Source organism: Ahaetulla prasina, chromosome 2 (genome assembly GCF_028640845.1).
Source record: "Ahaetulla prasina isolate Xishuangbanna chromosome 2, ASM2864084v1, whole genome shotgun sequence".
NCBI lineage: Eukaryota > Metazoa > Chordata > Lepidosauria > Squamata > Colubridae > Ahaetulla > Ahaetulla prasina.
Window position 1 is genome coordinate 60,192,310 of NC_080540.1, and position 20,639 is coordinate 60,212,948.

General features: G+C 48.4%; 1 protein-coding gene across 8 annotated transcripts in view; it reads right to left on the bottom strand.

The window, feature by feature from the left end:
- The window catches only part of MGLL (monoglyceride lipase), a 183,543-nt gene that overhangs the window by 85,801 nt on the left and 77,103 nt on the right, over nucleotides 1–20,639 (bottom strand). For 5 of the 8 annotated variants that reach the window (XM_058167425.1, XM_058167424.1, XM_058167427.1 and 2 more), the window contains one exon: nucleotides 6,900–7,092. The exons of the other annotated variants lie outside the window; for them this stretch is intronic. In XM_058167425.1, the coding sequence (XP_058023408.1) occupies nucleotides 6,900–7,092 (193 nt within the window). The remainder of the gene's footprint in view (nucleotides 1–6,899; nucleotides 7,093–20,639) is intronic. 8 annotated transcript variants of the gene reach the window in all.

The window sequence follows — 20,639 nt, forward strand, 5'->3', positions numbered from 1 at the left end:
TGAGATATGGTCACAAAGATCATTAATGTATAGTATGAAGAGTGTTGGTCCAAGAACGCTGCTTTGAGGAATGCCACTCTTGACAGGAACAGGATTTGATAGAGCATTGCCAATTTTAACCACTTGTTGTCTGTTAGACAGAAAAGCAGATATCCATTTGTGAAAGGGTCCTGAAATACCATAGGATTTTAATTTTAGGAGAAGTTTATCATGTACTACTGAGTCAAAAGCTTTGCAGAAGTCTATGTAGATTGCAACTATTGTTTTATCTTGATCAAGATTTGTAGTCCATATGTTTTTACAGTGGAGAAGTTGTAAGTTGCATGATAATTTTTTCCTGAAACCAAATTGTTTATTAGAGAGTAGGTTGTTTGTTTCTAAGTGTGAGATAATGGATTGGTTGATGATTGATTCCATGACTTTGCAGGTGACGCAGCACAGAGAGATTGGTCTGTAATTTTCAACTAAACTGGGGTCTCCTTTTTTGAAGATTGGAATGACTGTGGCTAGTGACCAAAGTTTGAGAAGGGAAAGCTTTATCAAAGACTATGCTTAGGGGTTCTGCTATATTGGTGGAAAGTTTTTTTAAGAAGTATGCACATAGTCCATCGGGTCCAATAGATAGCAATGGTTTCAAGTTATGAAGAGCTTTTCCAACATTATCTTCTGAGAAATCTATATGTGTTAAGTCATCATACTCGTTGCTGGTACGTTTTGGGAATGTCAGATATGTGTCATCGCTGTTAACAAAAACTGAGCCAAAGAAAATGTTGAAGAGGTTTGCTTTAACTATTTCGACATTGCATTCTTTGCTGTTAGAATCTTTTAGTGGTGGGATGGATCTTGAGTCTTTAAGTTTATTGTTAATTATAAAAGGTACGATTGGAATTTGTGTGCAGAAGGTCCTCTTCTTGCTTGGTGTGGTAATTTGTGCATTCAGTTTTTATTTGGTTGCATATATTTCTGTAGCAGTTTTTGAAATTTGCTACATAGTCTTTTTTGTTTCTTTTCCAGAGGGATTTTTTTTTTGATTGAAGCTTTTTTATTGATATGGGTAGTTTGCTTTTCCTGATCATGGTGGTCGTTTGTGGTACGTATAGTTTAATGACTCTATTGATTTCAAGTAGGAAAACTCTATAGTGGTCTTCAGCAGTTATACAGGTTGTGAACAGATTTTGCCAGTCCAGAAATGAAAGATCGTTGTTTATAAGATCATAGGTGATTATTTTAAACGATTATTTTAAACATATTATTTTAAAGGATCCAAAGTTGGGAAGAAAGTCCACCAAACAGTTCTGTTTGTCAGACAACCCAACTTCCAGGTAAGAAATCCAACATATCTGAAGTGTATCAGATTGGGAAATCTGTACTAGGACCACAGCTCTGTTCTTAAGCAGCTCATTTTATTGTTTATTTTCAACCCCAGATACTATAATACTGCTGGCAAGATTCTTCAGCTATGTTCCAAGAAGAAACCTGAGCAGGAAATATGTAAGGCTTTTCCTGAATATGCTGTAATCAAAGTAAGTGCACAAAAGCCTCTTGAGAATATCTGAGCTGAGGTGATCTCTGCATATTTGAAAACAGGTTCTGCATGTATAACCGCAGCTGCTACTACAAAATGGATTACCACACCTACTAGTGGCTGACAGGCTATTGGTAAATCCTTTTGACTGCAATTTGGTGCACATTGGCTTGAAAATGAGTTCTAATGAATCCAATTTGGAAAATGGGTTTCATGATAATCTAATAACCTGATTACAGCAATGTGACAAACAACCTACAGACAACACACTATTAGCAGGTTTATTAAGCAACTATAATGATTTTAAATAAGAAAGAAAACAAATGACCTGCCCTTAACTCACAAAAGAGGCCTTGAAATGGCATGACTATTTCTTTGTTAGCTTTAGATTTGTATTAGGTCTGGTCTGAAAAATCAACCCAAGAGTAATTAAAAAACTTGAGAAACCGTAATGTTCACAAATTATTAAATTTGTAATTTTATATGCCACCTGATTCTAAGCAACTTTGAGAGGTTTACAACAAAGACATTACAATAAAATCATTAAAATGAAAAAAAAAAGATAGTAAGATAAAAGATAGAAAATAGAAAATAGGATGAATTGTGGGATCTCATTCTCCCTTGCTGAAAGCTTGGGTGAAGTGCTAGGTTTTTATGATTCTTCTAAAAAGCAATATATTTTTTGTTGCCCTTAGATCAAATTTAAAACAAGATTGCCTAATCTTGCTAAGTATTGGTAAGAATTTGTCCAGGAATGGATCATGTTAAGGAATGGATCAAAGAATTACCAGGTGGAGAGTCAGAAGATTCTTTCAATCTATTAGCCTGTCAAAATTATAGATTCTTTCAATCTATTAGCCTGTCAAAATTATTAATAAAATTATTAATATTGAGATTAATATTGTTTTGGCTGAGAACCAATTCAATATTAAGAGAGCCATGTACAAATGCATCCATGAAGTACCAGTTTTAATAGGTAACAATTAGAAATAGACAAACACAACCTTTCAAAATTCTCACCATATTTTTGAGCAGAGAAATTGGATGATTTCTCAGAATGTCCCCAAGGAAATGGAGAAATTTCATAAACAGTATCAAGAAAGGATTTCCCTCAGTAGTGACAACACTGCTACTACTAAAAAAAAATTTGTAAGAGAAGTTCCTTGTGACATATTTCCTTGGAGCTTAATAACGGCACAAGGAGTCTGGCATCTATAGACCACTGGAGAAATTATTCTGCACTGAAAACCGGGATACACACTTCTTGGCATTTCATCACTAAAAAAGAGCAAGAACATCATATTCTACCCAAGAGAATATATCTGAAATTCTGTTTTTCTTTGGAAGAATTATTAAAGCAAATCCTTTTTTATTAAAATTCTCTCATTAGCACTTGGGAGGTGCTTACTAGCATAAAGAATTTCTAGGCCAAAGCTGTGCTATAGAAACTCATTTGCAATTGTAAGGTTATCACACATTGTAATAGCCACCATCAGTGTCCAATAATTCACAGCTAGAAGCTGTTAACCTTCCTCAAAAACTGCTTTTGGCCTATCAAAGTTCCCAGTTTGGGATAGTTGCTCAAATGGAATATTGAAGGTAAAGGATTTTTCCTTCCCTCATTTTTTTTACTGCTGTCCCAGTATCAGGCATACAAAACCAAAATCCTGGTAAATCTGCAAATTTCTGGTGATTCTTATAGGCATAAATTGCACTATTCTTTTATTTCCATGTAAATAAACTCTAAGTTGTTGAAGTAATCTATATATATTGCTTCATTCAAAGAATGAAGAAGGGAATGGAGGCTTGACGGTTAGCAATAATCCTTTATTAACAACAAACTAACAGCAAGTAAAAAATAAGGCAATATTCCCGAACAAACCAACTTCACTCACAGCTGCTACTTATATAGCAGCAATCACCTATTGGCCAATGACGGCCACTCATTTCTGAGCCAATAGGCAATGATTCTCTGGCCGCATACACTGCACTCCCCGCCCCATGGATGGCACATGCATAATCCTGCAAATATGCAGGGCGCCGACGCAATCATCCCGATCGACGTAGTTCAGGGCTTCCAGCAGGTTGAGCAGAAGGAGGTAGCTCTTGAACCCCAGGAACAACCGGGACCGATGAAGGCAATACCTCAGGCGGGCTGGAGGGCAGCACCTCAGGAGGGCTAGCCGACGGAAGTGTTGAACCATCCGATAAAGTAGCCATCGGAAACTTTGGTTGTAATGAGACATCGAAATTGCCGACCGGCTGAAGAGTAGGAACCGAAAGTAATCCATCAGGAGTCCTGCCCGGCGAATCTCGGGGTATTGCAGGGGCAATAAATTTACATCCCCGAATCTGGTCCACATGAAACCGCCAAATCCACCCATCCTCGAGCTCCACCCTATAAGAACGAGGCCCCATTACTTGGACAATTCGGCCTGGCAACCACAAGGGATAACCCCCATGGTTCTGGACAAAAACCTGTTCCCCCTCAGTAAAGGTCCTGATACGGCTAGTCGAGGCCAATGGGGTATCAGAGACATAATTGGGATGTAATCTGTCTAGGGCCGTTCGCAGGCGCCGGCCCTTAAGAAGCTCGGCTGGGCTGCGATTGGTCATCGGACAAGGGGTAGCATGTTGCGCCAAGAGATATTTTGTTAATTTCTCCTGCCATGTTCCCAATCCGAACTGGGTCAGGGCATCCTTAACAGACCGGACAGCTTGTTCAGCCCGGCCATTACTGGCCGGATGGTAGGGCGCAACCTGGGTATGCCTGATGCCCAAACTAGCCATGTACATCTGAAAAACAGCCGAGGTGAACTGTGGCCCGTTATCTGAAGCTACCACATCAGGCAACCCGTGAGGCAAACAATTTGCTCAGCGCCCGTTTGATAGCCTCAGACGTGGTTGATGCCATAAGAACTGCCTCCACCCAATTAGAGTATGCATCAACCACTATCAGAAAACTTGTCGTGTCCCACTCCTCCGCTGACGGCTGGGTCAGGGAAATCCGAATCAGGCTTGCCTCTGCAGCCCTGCCCAAAGTCCTAGCAAAGTCCTCAGAGCAGGCAAGAGACCAGTAAGTGACTTCAGCAAGATAAGTTCGACTTTTGCCTGACTCAGAGACTGCCAGAAAGTAGATCCTTTATATAGGCCATGGGGTGTGGCTCCATGACTCAGCACTCATTAAGGCCTGCCCCTCCCTTCCCTCTGTTGCCTCCGCCTATCCAATCTTCTGATGCGAGGATTACTCCAATCAGCTGTTGGGAATAAACCCTCCTCAGGCTCACATGCTGTGGAGGAGGGAGAGGGGTCTAGCTGCTCCGTTTGCCTGGGCATGGAGTCAGGGCTGGGGCCGGGAGATTCTCCTTCTTCTGCAGTTTGTGTGGGCATGGAGCCAGGACTTGGGCCGGGAGGCATACATTCCTCAGTGTTCGGGAGCAGGTAAGAAGGCCCCGGCTGCTCTGAGGGTGGGCAAGACACAACAAAACTGTACCCATGGACCGGGCCAGCCAGGTCGATATGAACCCGGGACCAAGGGCTCCCAGGGACCTCCCACCTTGTAGGCATGGCCGCAGGTGGCACAGCCCGGGACAGTTGGCAACTCCGGCAATTCTCTACCCATTCTGAGATAGCCTGATCCACTTTAGGCCACCAAACATAACTGCGGCCTAAAGCTTTCATCCTGGCAATGCCCGGATGACCTTCGTGTAGGTATTGTAATACAGAGGTGCGTAAGGGACGAGGGACCACTACCCGACTACCCCACAGTAAACAGCCCCTCAAGACAGCTCATGTTGTCTAGTCTTGTAGGGTTGGAACTCCCCCGGCAGGCGGTCTTGTGGCCACCCCCGTCGTACCCAATCCAGAACCTGTGCCAGAGTAGGGTCACGCTTGGAATGATATGCAATATCAGCTGCAGTCATCAAGGCAGGAAGCTCATCCACCAAAAAAATGGATGAGGCAGGAGCCGGGTCCTCGACCCCCAAAGGGAGAGGACAACGGCTAAGTCCATCTGCATTGGAAAGCTCTTTCCCTGGAAGATAAATCAATTGATAATTGTACGCTGCCAAAAAAATAGACCACCTTAATAGGCGAGGAGACATGATCTGAGGGGTCTGTTTGTCGCCAGCTAACAACCCCAAAAGAGGCTTATGATCAGTGATCAATTGAAAAAAACGGCCATAAATGTAGTCATGAAACCGTTTAACGGCAGCTACAATGGCCAGAGCCTCCTTGTCTAGTTGACTATAATTCCTCTCTGCCGACGACAGAGTCTGAGAAAAATAAGCAATTGGAGCCTCCGATCCATTTGGTAGTAGGTGGCTCAGAACAGCCCCTATGCCATATGGAGAGGCATCACAAGCTAAAGTAAGGGGGACACTGTCGCTATATTGGACCAACACGGCATCCGAGGTGAGGAGAGCCTTGACAGCAGCAAAAGCAGAGGCCTGGGCTTTGCCCCATGACCAAGGAGTCCTACCATCAAGTAACCTATGAAGAGGCTCCTCCACAGAAGCCTTATGGGGCAGGAACACGCTATAAAAGTTAAGGAGCCCCAAGAACAACTGCAAGTCTGCTTTGCAGGTAGGAGTAGGGGCATTTTCTATTGCCTCCACCTTTGACGGGGTTGGATGCAACCCATCAGCATCAATTAGGAACCCCAGGAACTCAACCCTAGGCACCCCTAATTTACACTTAGACTTTTTAAGCTTAAGGCCCGTCTATTGGAAACGGGTAAGAACCTGTCGCAGGCGGCTAATGAGGGCATCCTGGCTGGTGGCAGAGACCAACACATCATCAAAATATGGAACGACTCCAGGTATGCCCTGCAAGACTCTGAAGACTCTGAAACAACCTGGGGGCCACACTAATCCCAAACTGCATGCGGCGGCATTTAAAAGCGCCCCTGTGAGTGACAATGGTTTGTGCAGCCGCCGTGGCATCATCCACAGGAAGCTGCTGATATGCTTGTGCCATATCTAACTTAGCAAAGATAGACCCCTGGCCTAAAGAGTGGAGAAGGTGTTGGACTACAGGAACTGGATAAGGGTGTGCCTGCAAAGCACGGTTCTGTTACGTTCGGGCAATGAAGAGGCAGGAGACGATACAAGTGACAACAGCTCTTTGATTTATTGTGATCCCAGCAAAGAACAACAGGCAAAACCCCTCTTTAAATAGTAATTTGGCTGAGGCATCTGCCAATCAGCAACGTGCATTTTCCCGCCCAAATTTCCCTCCTAAAATTCAAATACATTACACTCCTCACCTCCCAGAACACATTTTACCATATTTACATAATTTATGCATAGCATTTGCATGTTATTTTTCCACGTAGTCACGCAGGTAGACAGGGCGTCTCCTAACTCTTTCTGACCTGCGCAATTCATTCCCTGGGAGTGAGTCGAGCTGGTCGGAGGGACTGTTTGTTCCTCCCAGCTCCTCCTCTGGGCCCTCCGGCCCTGGATTATTGGCAGAGTTGCCCCTGCTGTCCTCCGGAGGAGCCGGTTGGCGTCGCTGGACTTCTTCAGACACAGCTAAGTCCTCTGATTGCCTCGGGGTTGAGTTAGCTGTTGGTTCAAATGTTTGATAGTCAGGGTCTGGCTGTTTGGTTTCTGGATCGTTTTGTATTCTTTTTCGTAATTGATCTATGTGGCGTCTCCATACTCGGCCATCTCCCATGTCCACTGAGTATGACTTCGGGCCCGTCACTCCTACAATTGTTCCCCTTAGCCATGCTGGGCCCTCACTATAGTTGTGTGCCCATACCGGGTCACCTGTTATCATTGTTCTGGTTTTTCCCTTCGTGCTTTGGTACCCATCAGGGGAGTATGTTGGGTTTAACCGATCTAGGGGGCACCGGAGTCTTCTACCCATTAATAACTCCGATGGGCTGCGGCCGGTGGTCACACAGGGAGTTCTATGTTGGACTGCCAGGAAGGTATCAATTTTGGATTGCCAATCTCCTGGGCTAATTCTAGATAGCGCTTCCTTGGCACTGCGTACGAAACGTTCTGCAAGTCCGTTCGTCGCCGGGTGGAAAGGTGCCGAGAGGACATGTCGGATGCCCTCTCCTGCCAAGTACCCCTCAAACTGGGTGGCCGTGAATTGTGGGCCGTTATCGGACACTATGGTGTCAGGCAACCCGTGTGTCACAAATAGATGCCTCAGAACTGTGATTACAGCTTCCGCTGTTGTGATTTTCATGAGTAATATTTCTAACCACTTTGCGTAGGCATCTACCACAATTAAGAAGGTCTGCCCATGGAACGGCCCGGCAAAATCTATGTGGATCCTGGACCAAGGACCCTGGGGTTTCTCCCATTCCCTTATGGGGGCTGTTGGGGGTAGTGGCCTTGATTCTTGGCATGCTTGCCATTTCCCCACCCGATCGCTAATGTCTTTATCCATTTGTGGCCACCACACATAACTTCTCGCTAGGCTTTTCATCCTCACAATCCCTGGTGGCCCACATGCAATAGTTCCAACACATGCCCTCGTAATTTCTCCGGAATAACCACTCTCTCCCCCCATAACAGACAACCCCCTTGTACCGACAGTTCCGAACGCTTTTTTGTAAACTCTTTGAAATGATCCCCTGGTGCAGCGGGCCATCCCCTCTGCACCCAACCGATTACAGTTCTTACAATAATGTCTTTGTAAGATGCCCTAATCACTTCCGTAGATGTGACAGGGCCAGAGTCCAAAGTCAATTAATAAGACAGGCGTCCTGGGGTCGGGTCTTCAATAGTCTCCGGCAACGGGCATCTACTTAAAGCGTCCGCATGTCCCAAATCCTTGCCCGGTCGGTGAGACAGTTTGTATGAATATGCTGCCAGGAAAATAGTCCAATGGGTCATTCTGGGTGATAACGCAACCGGTGTTGGACGGTCCCCCGCCAAGAGTCCCAATAAAGGTCTGTGGTCTGTGACTATTTCAAATTGCCGCCCAAACAGATACTCATGGAATTTTTTAACCCCAGAGACTATAGCAAGGGCTTCCCGATCTAGTTGGCTATAGTTCCTTTCCACTGCGGACATCGTGCGGGAAAAATATGCGATAGGGGCTTCTGACCCGTTCGGTAACCTGTGGCTGAGGACAGCCGTTACCCCGTAGGGTGACGCATCACAAACTAGTACTAGTGGCAATGTCCCATTGTACTGTCTATCGCTGGACAGAAGATTCTTAACACCTTCAAATGCTTTAGCCTCAACCCTGCCCCAAGTCCAAACAGATTTTTTCGCTAGCAGTTTATGTAGCGGTTCGGCTACCGTTGCCTTATGTTTTAAAAATACCGCATAGAAGTTTACAAGCCCCAAAAATGCTTGTAATTCAGTTTTGTTTTTTGGGGTTGGGGCCTTTCTAATGGCTCGCACTTTGCTCTCAGTTGGGTGGATGCCTTCCTTATCTATCCGGTAACCCAAAAATTCTACAGATTCAACTCCTATCTGACATTTGCTGAGTTTAACCTTAAGCCCCGCAGACCTGAAAATGCCCAAAACCTTCCGCAATTTGACCCTAATTCTTCCATGTTTTCTGCTGATATCAGTACATCGTCGAAATATGGAACTACTCCCGGTAGACCTTGTAGGAGCCGTTCCATTAGGTTTTGGAATAACCCGGGGGCTACACTAACTCCGAACTGAAGTCGAGTGCATTTAAAAGCGCCCAGATGTGTGACAATCGTCTGCGCTTCGGCCGTTTCGTTGTCAACTGGTAATTGTTGGTAGGCTTGAGCCAAGTCGAGTTTGGCAAAGACCTGTCCCTGCCCTAACGAGTGCAACAAATGTTGCACTACGGGAACGGGGTAAGCACTCTTTTGCAATGCTTTGTTAAGCGTTGCCTTATAGTCAGCGCAAATACGGACTGATCCGTCCGGTTTGACTGGGGTCACTATTGGTGTCTCCCATTTTGCATGGTCGACGGGGACTAGTATTCCCTGGCTTACTAATTTGTCTAGTTCCCTGTCTATCTTGGGTTTGAGGGCGAACGGGACCCTCCTAGCTTTTAATCTAATGGGAGCCACCTGGGGGTCCAAATTAAATGAAATGGGGGTCCCCACATACTTGCCCAGGCTGTCTTGGAAAACGTCCTCGAATTCTCTCAACAATTCGTCCTTCAGGTTGACTCTGCTTCTGTGAACCCCGGTTATTCCCATGCCCAAGGCTCGGAACCAGTCCAGACCTAGCAAGCTGGGCAGGTTTCCATCTACAATGGTGATTGGCAGGGTTTTCTTGAATTGTCCATATTTCACTCTAACGGACGTGACTCCTCGAACAGGGATTCGGTTCCCCTGATAGTCTTGCACTCTCAGCTTTTATTTATTTATTTATTTATTTATTTATTTATTTAATCATATTTATATACCGCCCTATCTCCCGAAGGACTCAGGGCGGTTCACAGGCACTTAAAAAACACATAAATACAATATAAAAACAGTTAAAAAACTTATTCTAAAAGCCCGTTAATTAAAATATAAGAATAAAACCCAATTAAAACCATAAATTTAAAATCTAGCTCAGTCCTGCACAATTAAATAAATATGTTTTAAGCTCATGGAAGGTCCAAGGTCCGGAAGCTGATGAAGTCCGGGGTAGTTCGTTCCAGAGGGTGGGAGCCCCACAGAGAAGGCCCTTCCTGGGTGTCGCCAGACGACATTGCCTCGCTGATGGCACCTGAGGAGACCCTCTCATGAGAGCGCACGGGTCGGTGAGAGGTATTCGGTAGCAGTAGGCGGTCCGTAAATAACCCGCCCAATGCCATGGAGCGCTTTAAAGTGGTCACCAAAACCTTGAAGCGCACCGAAGGCCACAGGTAGCCAGTGCAGTCTGCGCAGGATGGGTGTTGCGCGGAGCCACGAGGGCTCCATCTATCACCCGCGCAGCCGCATTCTGACTAACTGTAGCCTCCGGATGCCCTTCAAGGGAGCCCCATGTAGAGAGCATTGCAGTAATCCAGGCGAGACGTCACGAGTGCGTGAGTGACCGTGCATAGGGCATCTCGTCCAGAAAGGCGCAACTGGCGCATCAGGCGAACCTGGTAGAACGCTCTCCTGGAGACGGCCATCAAATGATCTTCTAAAGACAGCCGTTCATCCAGGAGGACGCCTAAGTTGCGGACCCTCTCCATCGGGGCCAATGACTCGCCACCGATGGTCAGCTGTTTAGCTGACTGTACAGGCGTTGGTTCCGACAGCGATTCGGCGGTATCGAAGACTTCTGGCCCACAGTGGCTCAGGAAGTAAGCGCGCTTCCGATTATCCGATACTCCTTGCAGTTCGTTAGCTTCGAGGAAACACTCGAAACGAGCCATGTACGACCCCCATTTCTCCTTGGCTGGGTCGAATGGCGCTGGCGGCGTATAGCTAGACATCGCTATGTATCCGCTCTTGATACTGGCTGGGTTTGAAACTAAGTTGCTCCTTCAGCTCTTTTCCTAGTCTCACTGCCTTCAATATCCCACCTTCGTCGCCAATGTTAAGTTCGGGCAATGAAGAGGCAGGAGACGCTACAAGTGACAACAGCTCTTTGATTTATTGTGATCCCAGCAAAGAACAACAGGCAAAACCCCTCTTTAAATAGTAATTTGGCTGCGGCATCAGCCAATCAGCAACGTGCATTTTCCCACCCAAATTTCCCTCCTAAAATTCAAATACATTACAGGTTCAATGTGCATTTAAAATCACCACAGATGCGTACCGAACCATCCGGCTTAATGGGGTTGACAACAGGAGTCTTCCATTTAGAGTGGTCGGTGGGCTCCAGCACCCCTTGCGCAATCAACTTATCCAGTTCCTTGTCCACCTTTGGACACAGCGCAAAAGGCACCTGTCGAGGCTTAAGCCTAATAGGAGACACCTGGGGATCAAGGTTTAGGGAGATAGGGTTGCCCTTATATTGACCCAGGGTATCAGCAAATACCTCAGCAAACTCAGACATCAGGGCCTCGAACCCATCTGTGGTGGTAGAATGAATGCCTGTGATGTTAAGGCCCAATGCTGAGAACCAATCCAACCCTAATAAGCTGGATAGGTCACCCTTAACTACAAGCAATGGGAGGCGACCGGAGAAAACACCTTTCTCCACCCGAAGGCAGGCACCTCCAAGAATGGGAATATCGTTCCCTTGATAGTCCTTCAGCCTGGTGGTACAGGCAGTCAATTGACTTTCAGTGAAGCTTGGAGCTATCTTCTGTAAGGTGTTCCAGGCAATAATAGAGCCTGTGTCCACCTCCATTTTACAGGGCACCCCCTCCAACTTGATAGTAAGAAAAATTTTCTTGTTGGAGCCTGTCAAAGCCTGGCTGATCGACACTGCAGGGTTGGTGTTTCCTCGGTTCACGGTGAAGCAATCATCTTGGGACACAGGAGGACCTCTCTGGAACCGTCTAGCCGGACGAGGACCTGATGGAATATTGTCCAGTGGGGTGGAACGACAAACCCTAGCCAGATGTCCCCGTTTGCTGCATTTGCGGCAAACTGCAGTTTTGAAATGACACAACGAGCGAGGGTGATTCTCTCCGCATCCCAGGCAAGGCGCCATCTGTGGTTTCCGCTCTGTTGGCCGCTTGGTTCGCGGGGCTACTCGGAGGCGACCCACCTCGTCTTCCTCACCCTCGAATTCATCGGAGAGAACATCATCATGGTGAATGGAAGCAGAGTGGGCCACCGCGTGCGTGGCCGGAGCCCTATGCATCTCCGCCGATGACTTCTCTGACATTTCATAGGCATGTGCTTTATCCAAGGCAGACTGGAGGGTAATGTCCGTTCTAGATAAAAGACGGCGTTGCAATCTCAAACTCCTCACACCGCACACCAGCTGCTCAAGAAGGGAGTCATCCAAGTTAGGGAACTCACACTCTATAGCAGAGGTCCGGAGAGAAGCCATATACGAGTTGATGGACTCCCCTTCCATTTGGACCCTCTGGCGAAAGGTAAACCGTCTGGAAATGCGCAAAGGAGCTGGCGCATAATGATCTCGCAATGTGCCCATCAAGGTGGCCCAAGGCACCGCAGAAACCGATTGAGGAGCCAACAGAGCTCTGGCCGTTGCAAATATTTGTGGGCCACAGGCATTCAGGAAATGGGCGCGTTTCCTATCTCCTGAGAGTTTGGTGAAATCGTTGGCTAAGAGATAACAGTAAAGGTAAACAGTAAAGGATCGCCAGGTGGAGTCATATATACGTTTGGTGGAATCACGTCGTGAGGCCTGAATGGTGTCAGTGATCCTGGCGGAAAGGCGGTCCTCCCTCAGGAGGCACTGCTCAAGCGCCAGGCGGTCAGCTGGAACCACCGAAGGTCCGGGTGAACCAACTGCCCCTGGGCGAGCGATATCCAGGCCTGAGGGAGCCACCATGGTCTGACCACCGACAAAGCCACCAGGTCTGCAAACCAGGGGCCCTGGGGCCAATGAGGAGCCAACAGAAGCAATGCCACCCTCTCCTCCAGCATCTTCCGATGACCTTGGAAATCAGGGGAGATGGGGAAAGGCGTACAGCAGTCCTGGAGGCCACGGGCTGCGCAGAGCATCCACGCCTTCTGTTCTGTTTCCCCCTCCCAATACTCCCAACAAAAAGTCAGTCAAAGGCCTTCTTTTCAAGTTTATTTACATTTGGCTGGATTCCTTCTGGCACAGAGATGTTCTGGCCATGTCTACCCACGCGCCTGCCAAGTCTCTGGAGATAACTAGGAAATTATAGATAAGGCAAGAGTCACTCACGAGCATATTCTTCCTTCCATTGAAACAGTTTGCCCGCGCAAATTCACTGCTTTGTCCAAGACAAAAAGCCAGGAAGCTCCGCCTCCTGCTTTATAGCCCCTGTGGGTGTCACTCCGTGACTCATCATTCTCTGACCTTGTCCCAACGCCTCCTCTGCTGCGTGCGGCTGTCACGTCTGCGCAGTCTCGCATCAAGCCAAGATTGTTCTTGGGGCGTTGCCAAATCAGAAGAAGGCCCGGGGGAATCAGGCCTTGCCAGTCCCTCCTCCTCCTCCTGGGTGGGTGCCAGGGAGGGAGAGGGCCCATGGGAAGCAGGCCTTGCTAGCTTCTCCTCCTCACTCTCTGAATCATCCTCCTCCAGGAGTCCGAGTCCGGGAACCTGAGTCAAAACACCTTCCGCCCCCGGGGTCGGGAATCTGGCAAAGAACTGCTCTACTTGACGGTTGTCTTGGGTGGCGATCAGGTCGACCTCCGGAAACCCAAAGTGCATCGTGAGTTCCTGAAACAGATCCGGGCGCAGGCGCCACTCCCCGTGGTCTACTGAAGCTCTGCTGAGCCAGTCTTCCTGCACATTCACCACCCCGGATATGTGAGAGGCCTGAATTGACCTCAGATGGTCCTCCGCCCAGAGGCCCAGTTGTATGGCTTCCTGCATGAGATGCCGTGAGTGGGTCCCTTCAAGACGGTTCACATGGGCCTTGGCGGCCACATTGTCTATCAAAATTAAGACATTCTGGTCCTCAATCATCTCTTGAAACACACGGAGAGTAAGGTAGATTGCCCGGAGCTCCAACCAGTTGATGTTGTGGGTTAGATCCTCCAGAGTCCACTGACCCTGGGCCATGTGCCGACCCAGGTGAGCACCCCAGCTGTGAAGGCTGGCATCCGTAGTTAGGACTATTCGGTGGGGTTCCCTGAACTCCAGACCCTTGGATAAGGCAGGAGAGATCCACCACCTGAGAGAATGTCTGACCTCCTCGGGAATGATGACTAACAAGAGAGCCATGTTGCATTGGGCCTTCTAATGCGGGAGAAGGAACCATTGCAGGGGTCTGCAGTGGAGACATGCCCAAGGCACTATGCCTATACAAGAGACTATCTTTCCCAGGAGCTGGGAGAGCAGGTGCAGGGAGACTGTTCACCTGTAGGCTGGTCAGGTGCCCCTGGGACAGATAAAGCCTGTTCTCAACGGTGTTGATAATGGCCATGGTGGTGACCTCCCACTGGCTAGCAAAAAGCACCAGTCTGCCCCCAATGGGAGGACTGGACGAGCTGTCAATGGTAGCATCTGAAAGGCGGCCTCTGCCATCCTGAAAGGAACGTTTGGGAGGGCCCCTCTGGGCGAGGTTTCCTTGCCTGTCCTGCATCCTACCCTGTCTGGAGGGAAAAGGCTGCTGTGACCTCTGAGGCATAAAGCCGGTGTCTGAGCCCTGAAAGGGACAAACATAGGGGCTAGGTCGATAATCAGACCGGCGGGAGACATTTGGCAGGACCTTGTGCTTGTCCCTGGACTCCACTAATAGAGGATCCAGGGACGATCCAAAAAGCGTGCCCCCCCCCCGAATACGGAGCAGACGCCAAGCACCATTTGTTTTTGGCATCGGCCTGCCAGTAGCGCAGCCAAAGTAACTGGTAGACCCAATAGATGAAATGGTAGACCCAATAGACTTAGCCGTAAACAGGGAGGCATTGAGTGTGGTGTCTGTTGAGAACTCCAGGGCCGCCACAATTTATTTAGGTCCTGCTGTGACCTAGTGTTGGTAGGGGGCAGGTGATCTTGTAACTGCTTGAGCCACAAAAGGGAGGCCTGGTTAAAAAAAGATGCAGCCGAAGGTGCCTTAATGCCGCATGATGGGCCTTAACCAGCGCCTGCTCCGCCCTCTTGTCCTCTGGACGGAGGGTCTCCTCAGGGGATCCGGTCAACACAGGTGGGGGAGAAAGAGCCACCACTGGCGAGTCCACAGTGGGAACCTGCAATAAATCTGCCCCTAAATTATAAAGGCGATGGTCCAGAGCCGTCGGGTTGGGGCCTGTGATGGGGGCAGATCATTGTCAGTTCACTACATCTGAGAACAACTTAGGGGCAGGAACCTCTTCCACTTCTACAGTTGGTTCTGAGAAAAGAGAAATAGGTGGATCCCCACTCCCCTGGGAAGATTCTGGAGCAGAAGTGGCCACGCCCAGCCGGGTTGTTATCTTGGCCTTATGTAATAGAGAGCAAAATAACTGTGGGTGAAAAAGGCCCAAGAAGGAAGGCTGGTCAGGGACCAGGTGCTCGTCATCTGACATATCAGGATCCCTTAAAATCACCTCATCTGCTCCAGAATCCTGACCCTGAGCCTGTTCTTGAATGTCAGCCCCATACTCTGGGTCATGTGCCTGATCCCATCACTTTCCAGGCCTTGACTGACCTGGGAACAGGCGCAGTCAGAAACCCAGGAGTGGATATGCTGCTGCATGGAGGCACTGATGGCCCGCTGGACGGCCAGTGCAATAATATCTGCCAGATCTGCTGGAAATTGGGTCATTTCTTGTTGCTTCTCCATGAGGCCTGAAGTGGTGGGTGTAAAGGTGGCTGTTGCTGTAGGGGTCAGCCTACACACCTGTCCAGCTTCCTGGTTAGCCCTGACCTCTTGGCCCCGGATAGGCAAAATAGACGGTCATCTGCTCCTTGAAGGCTGTGATCTGGGCCTGCAGAAGCATCTGGGGACCAGCTTCCGCTGGCATCCTGAGTATCAGGCCTAATTTCCTGATACTCAGGGGGGGGGGAGCAGGTTGCCCTGACTGATCCCCTGGCTGTAGTTCAATGGCCCTCCTAGTTGCCTCCCTAACAGCCCAATCAATGGCCTTTTCCATGGCCTTATGGCATTTGAAAGCATCTTTCTCTTCAGCCTTGGAGGCCTTTCTAGGAGCCTTGGCTGGTGGAAGGTGACTATCCCTGGCCTGAGAAAAGCCGTTGGATGTTGAGGGGCCTGCCTACGCCTGAGCACAAGGCTCAATGGCAGCTACAGCCTGTAGGCCACGTTTTCCAGGCCTTTAAGATGGAGCGGCGGCCATTTTGAAAAATGACAAGCCTGAAATGACTAGGCCTCTAACGGTAACGAGAGATCAGGTTCCTAACAGGCCACAAAGGCTTGGAGCCGCAGGATCTAGTGGGACCGGGAGAAAAGCTTTTTCCCCACTCCCCCGGGGATGAAGCCAGCTGCCCTGCTCTGGTAGACCGGGCCCTTCACTGGCCGGCACTAGTAGGCCGGACTCTTCGGCTGGCTGGCACTAGTAGACCGGGCCCTTCTGCTGGCCCTCGCTGGTAGACTGGGTCCTCCCAAACCACCCTAGAGCAATCTCACTGCTCCGACATCCCCAGCAGCACGCTCTGATCTTGCGGGGAGGGATCCTGGCATTGTCGGCTCCAAGGAGATGATCGGGACAAAGCCCGGGAGTGCCCTCACAGATGTCCTGCTGATTGCATGGATATTGCCACAAAAGCGACCTGCAGTGGGGTCCGGCAAAGCCATTCACACTGGAGAGGGAGTGGGCGATGAAAGCAATCCCCCTGTCGTGTCCCACTCCTCCGCTGACGGCCGGGTCAGGGAAATCTGTATCAGGCGTGCCCCTGCAGCTCTGCCAAAGTCCTAGCAAAGTCCTCAAGGCAGGCAGGAGACCCGAAAGTGACTTCAGCAAGATATGTTCGACTTTGCCTGACTCAGAGACTGCCAGAAAGCAGATCCTTTATATAGGCCATGGGATGTGGCTCCATGACTCAGCACTTATCCAGGCCTGCCCCTCCCTTCCTTCTGACGCCGCCGCCTATCAATTCTTCTGAAGCGAGGGTCACTCCAGTCGGCAGCTGTTGGTAATTGACCTCCCTCAGGCTCACATGCTGTGGGGGAGGGGTCTAGTTGCTCCGTTTGCCTGGGCATGGAGCCAGGGCTGGGGCCGGGAGGTGCTTCCTCCTCCTCAGCCTGTCTGGGCATGGAGCCAGGGCTGGGGCCGGGAGGTGCTTCCTCCTCCTCAGCCTGTCTGGGCATGGAGCCAGGGCTGGGGCCGGGAGGCGTACTAGGACATTCCTCGGAGTTCGGAAGCAGATAAGAAGGCCCTGTTGTGTCTTGTCCGCTCTCACCGCAGCCGGGGTTTGCTTATCTGCTCCCGAACACGGAGGAATGTATGCCTCCCGGCCCCAGTCCTGGCTCCATGCCCAGACAAGCTGCAGAGGAGGGGGCACCTCCCAGTCCCAGCCCTGGCTCCATGCCCAAGCAGGCTGCAGAGGAGGGAGCATCCCCCGGCCCCAGCCCTGGCTCCATGCCCAGGCAAACAGAGCAGCTAGACCCCTCCCCCTCCTCCACAGCATGTGAGCCTGAGGAAAGTTTACTTCCAACAGCTGATTGGAGTGACCCTCGCATCAGAAGATTGGATAGGCGGAGGCAACAGAAGGAAGGGAGGGGCAGGCCTTAATGAGTGCTGAGTCATGGAGCCACACCCCATGGCCTATATAAAGGATCTGCTTTCTGGCAGTCTCTAAGTCAGGCAAAGTCGAACTTATCTTTCTAAAGTCACTTACTGGTCTCCTGCCTGCTCTGAGGACTTTGCTAGGACTTTGGGCAGAGTTGCAGAGGCAAGCCTGATTCGGATTTCCCTGACCCGGCCGTCAGCGGAGGAGTGGGACACGACAGGCCCCGACTGCGGTGAGAGCGGGCAAGACACAACACCCCCTTCCCTAGAAACACACACCATGGGTGGTCTTCGGTGGTATCAAACTGAATTGCCCTTCACACCAGCACAGAGGGCTCAACCAGTGCCTGGGAGCCCTCCAGATATTAATCGCTGCAAAGCAGCCTTTAGCAGTGTCGGACTAAATCGCCCTTCTCGCTGGAATAAAGGTAGAAACAGATGAAAAATCCTTGCAAGCAAGGAGCAGTTCTGAGACACGTCTGTCCCAATCAGACCGAGTCTGAAAGCTGGGAAGCAACAGGAAGAGGAGGTGCTTGTCAGCTTGCAGACTCGGTCCCATTGGCTATCAGACAGAGTATATCCCATGCCTGGCTGCCGGTTCCACTAATCAGGAAAATGACCATCAGAGCATTAGTATTTCCTATATTATTATAAACACGCTCTGATGCTAAGGAGTTCTACTCTCCCATCCCACCTAAAAAAACATCTGTTCAAAATGCAAAATACAAGCAGAAGAGAGGAGTTTCAGTTTCAGTTTTACTTTCATAGCAGCAAGCAAGGGATAGGATAGGATAGGATAGGATAGGATAGGATAGGATAGGATAGGATAGGATAGGATAGGATAGGATAGGATAGGATAGGATAGGCTTTTGTGGGGTAAGCCTGAGGGAGAGAAGGGGAGAGGAGAGGCAGATCATAACTACTCATTAACTTTCAAGCTGTATCAATTTAACAAGCCTGATCACATACCGTAGTTTTGTAGCGGAGCACAGGTATTCAGCTAGTTAATTAGTTAATGGTATATTGACTTATTGTATAAAAATAACCTCTTACTTTTTTGTTATTGCCAAAACCACTGCCAATCCATTTCTCAAGTTCCAGTGTTATGGGAACTCTAGAAAAATGTTTCTGTATTCTACCTCTACGTCCCAAGATTGCCATATGTCAGTGTTGGCGAACCTTTTCAGCACAAAGTGCTGAAATGGGAGCGTGTGTGCGCACCGGGAACCGGAAGAGCAACCACCCAGTGCGCATGTGTGCACCAGGAAGATGATCTTCCAGGTTCCGGCGCATGCATGCACACTGGCCAGCTGGTCTTCATGCGTGTATGCCGGTGCATATGAAGGAAACCAGAAGATCATCTTCCCGGTGTGTGCATGAACACCAGGTGGCTGCTCTTCCAGTTTCCATCGCTCCAGCACACATGAAGACAAGCTGGCCAGCATGTCGGAACCCAGAAGAACAACAGGTGATGGCTCGCATGCCCGGAGAGATGGCTTTGCGTCCCACTTCCGGCACACATGCCATAGGTTCGCCCTCACGGCCATATGCCAAAGGAAAGGCCATGATACTTTGGAGGTGGGAGGAGCATAGTGACATAGAAAACAAGGAAGATGATATTGACAGAGATGGGTGGGATACAGTATCAAAGCAAAGGGTATCTTAAGTCTAAAACAAGCAGGTAAGTGTTTCACCTCCTTAATTCACATGGGTATAAGTAGGGAAAACAATACCTCACAGATTTGCAAGATCCTGTTATGATAACCTGTCTCAGTAAAAATAATATTAGCTTCATGTGGAGTTGATTTCCTATTTTCATCTTTCTAGTGGGGCAGACAAGTGGCCACAATCGGTTTCAATATGTGAGGTTGCAACTACTGACCTCACAGAGATTACTGTAAATGGTACTGTGTACTGTTAGCAGAAGACTTGAAAAATCTTCTCTTATCAATTCTAGCTGACAGAGTAGTATGACAGAAGACTGATGGGAACAGACATCTTCTAGCCCACCGACCTGTCACCTGGACTATTTCTGGACAGAAATTACCAGTCTTACAAAAGACTGTTTTGCAGATCTTCCTGTACTTTTGGTTAGCAAAGGAAGTGAAAGAATCTTTTTTCAATTTCACCCCCACCTCAGCATTACACTATCCCAAACTAATAAATATTGCAAAGAAATGCTGGTAGCAAGTGGCAAAGCATCTGGAAGCTTAGGGATAGGCAAAAATGCCATTACAAAAGTCATAATGACATTGACACACATGCTTCTATATGGGAATCCCACATAGTATTAGTACTCACATGAAGTATTAGTACCCCCTTAGTAAGACCACACCTGGAATACTACATCCAGTTTTGGTCATCACATTACAAAAAAGATCAGCATTACAAAATATGATTATGACCTGAAAAAGTCTTTGGTAATATCTTTGAAACCTTAGTGGCCAAATTGTTTGAAATCCAAAATCTATGTCTTTCAAAAAAGTAAGTATATTTTTTTGGATTGCTATTTTTCTATTTCCAAATACCAACTAGCCCTAAATTGTCCATCAGATTGAAGAAAGTAATAATTTGTCTTCAGTAATTCCACTATCTTTTTTCAGAAGTTCTATTCAGTTGTGGGAGGGTCTCACCATTCCAATCCAACATCAACCACCAATTTTCATAGGAAAAAAACCTGTTAATCTCCCCGCAAGTGATTTATACAACACTACTGGCCTGGAAAAATGTGGGAACAATACTGTGCATTAATGTCCCTAATAAACAGTCAGATATCCTCCCAAATGGCAAGGTGGATATGCATACAAGCCCAGTGATATCTGCAGGAACATTTTGCTTTTGTCATAAGGACAAAAATTATATTATGCTTCAAGTTTTGCCTCTTCAAATTGCATATAGAAAAGGAAGCTAGTTCTGTGACACTGCAATCGTTCTGCCTACCTCCCCCGAAGT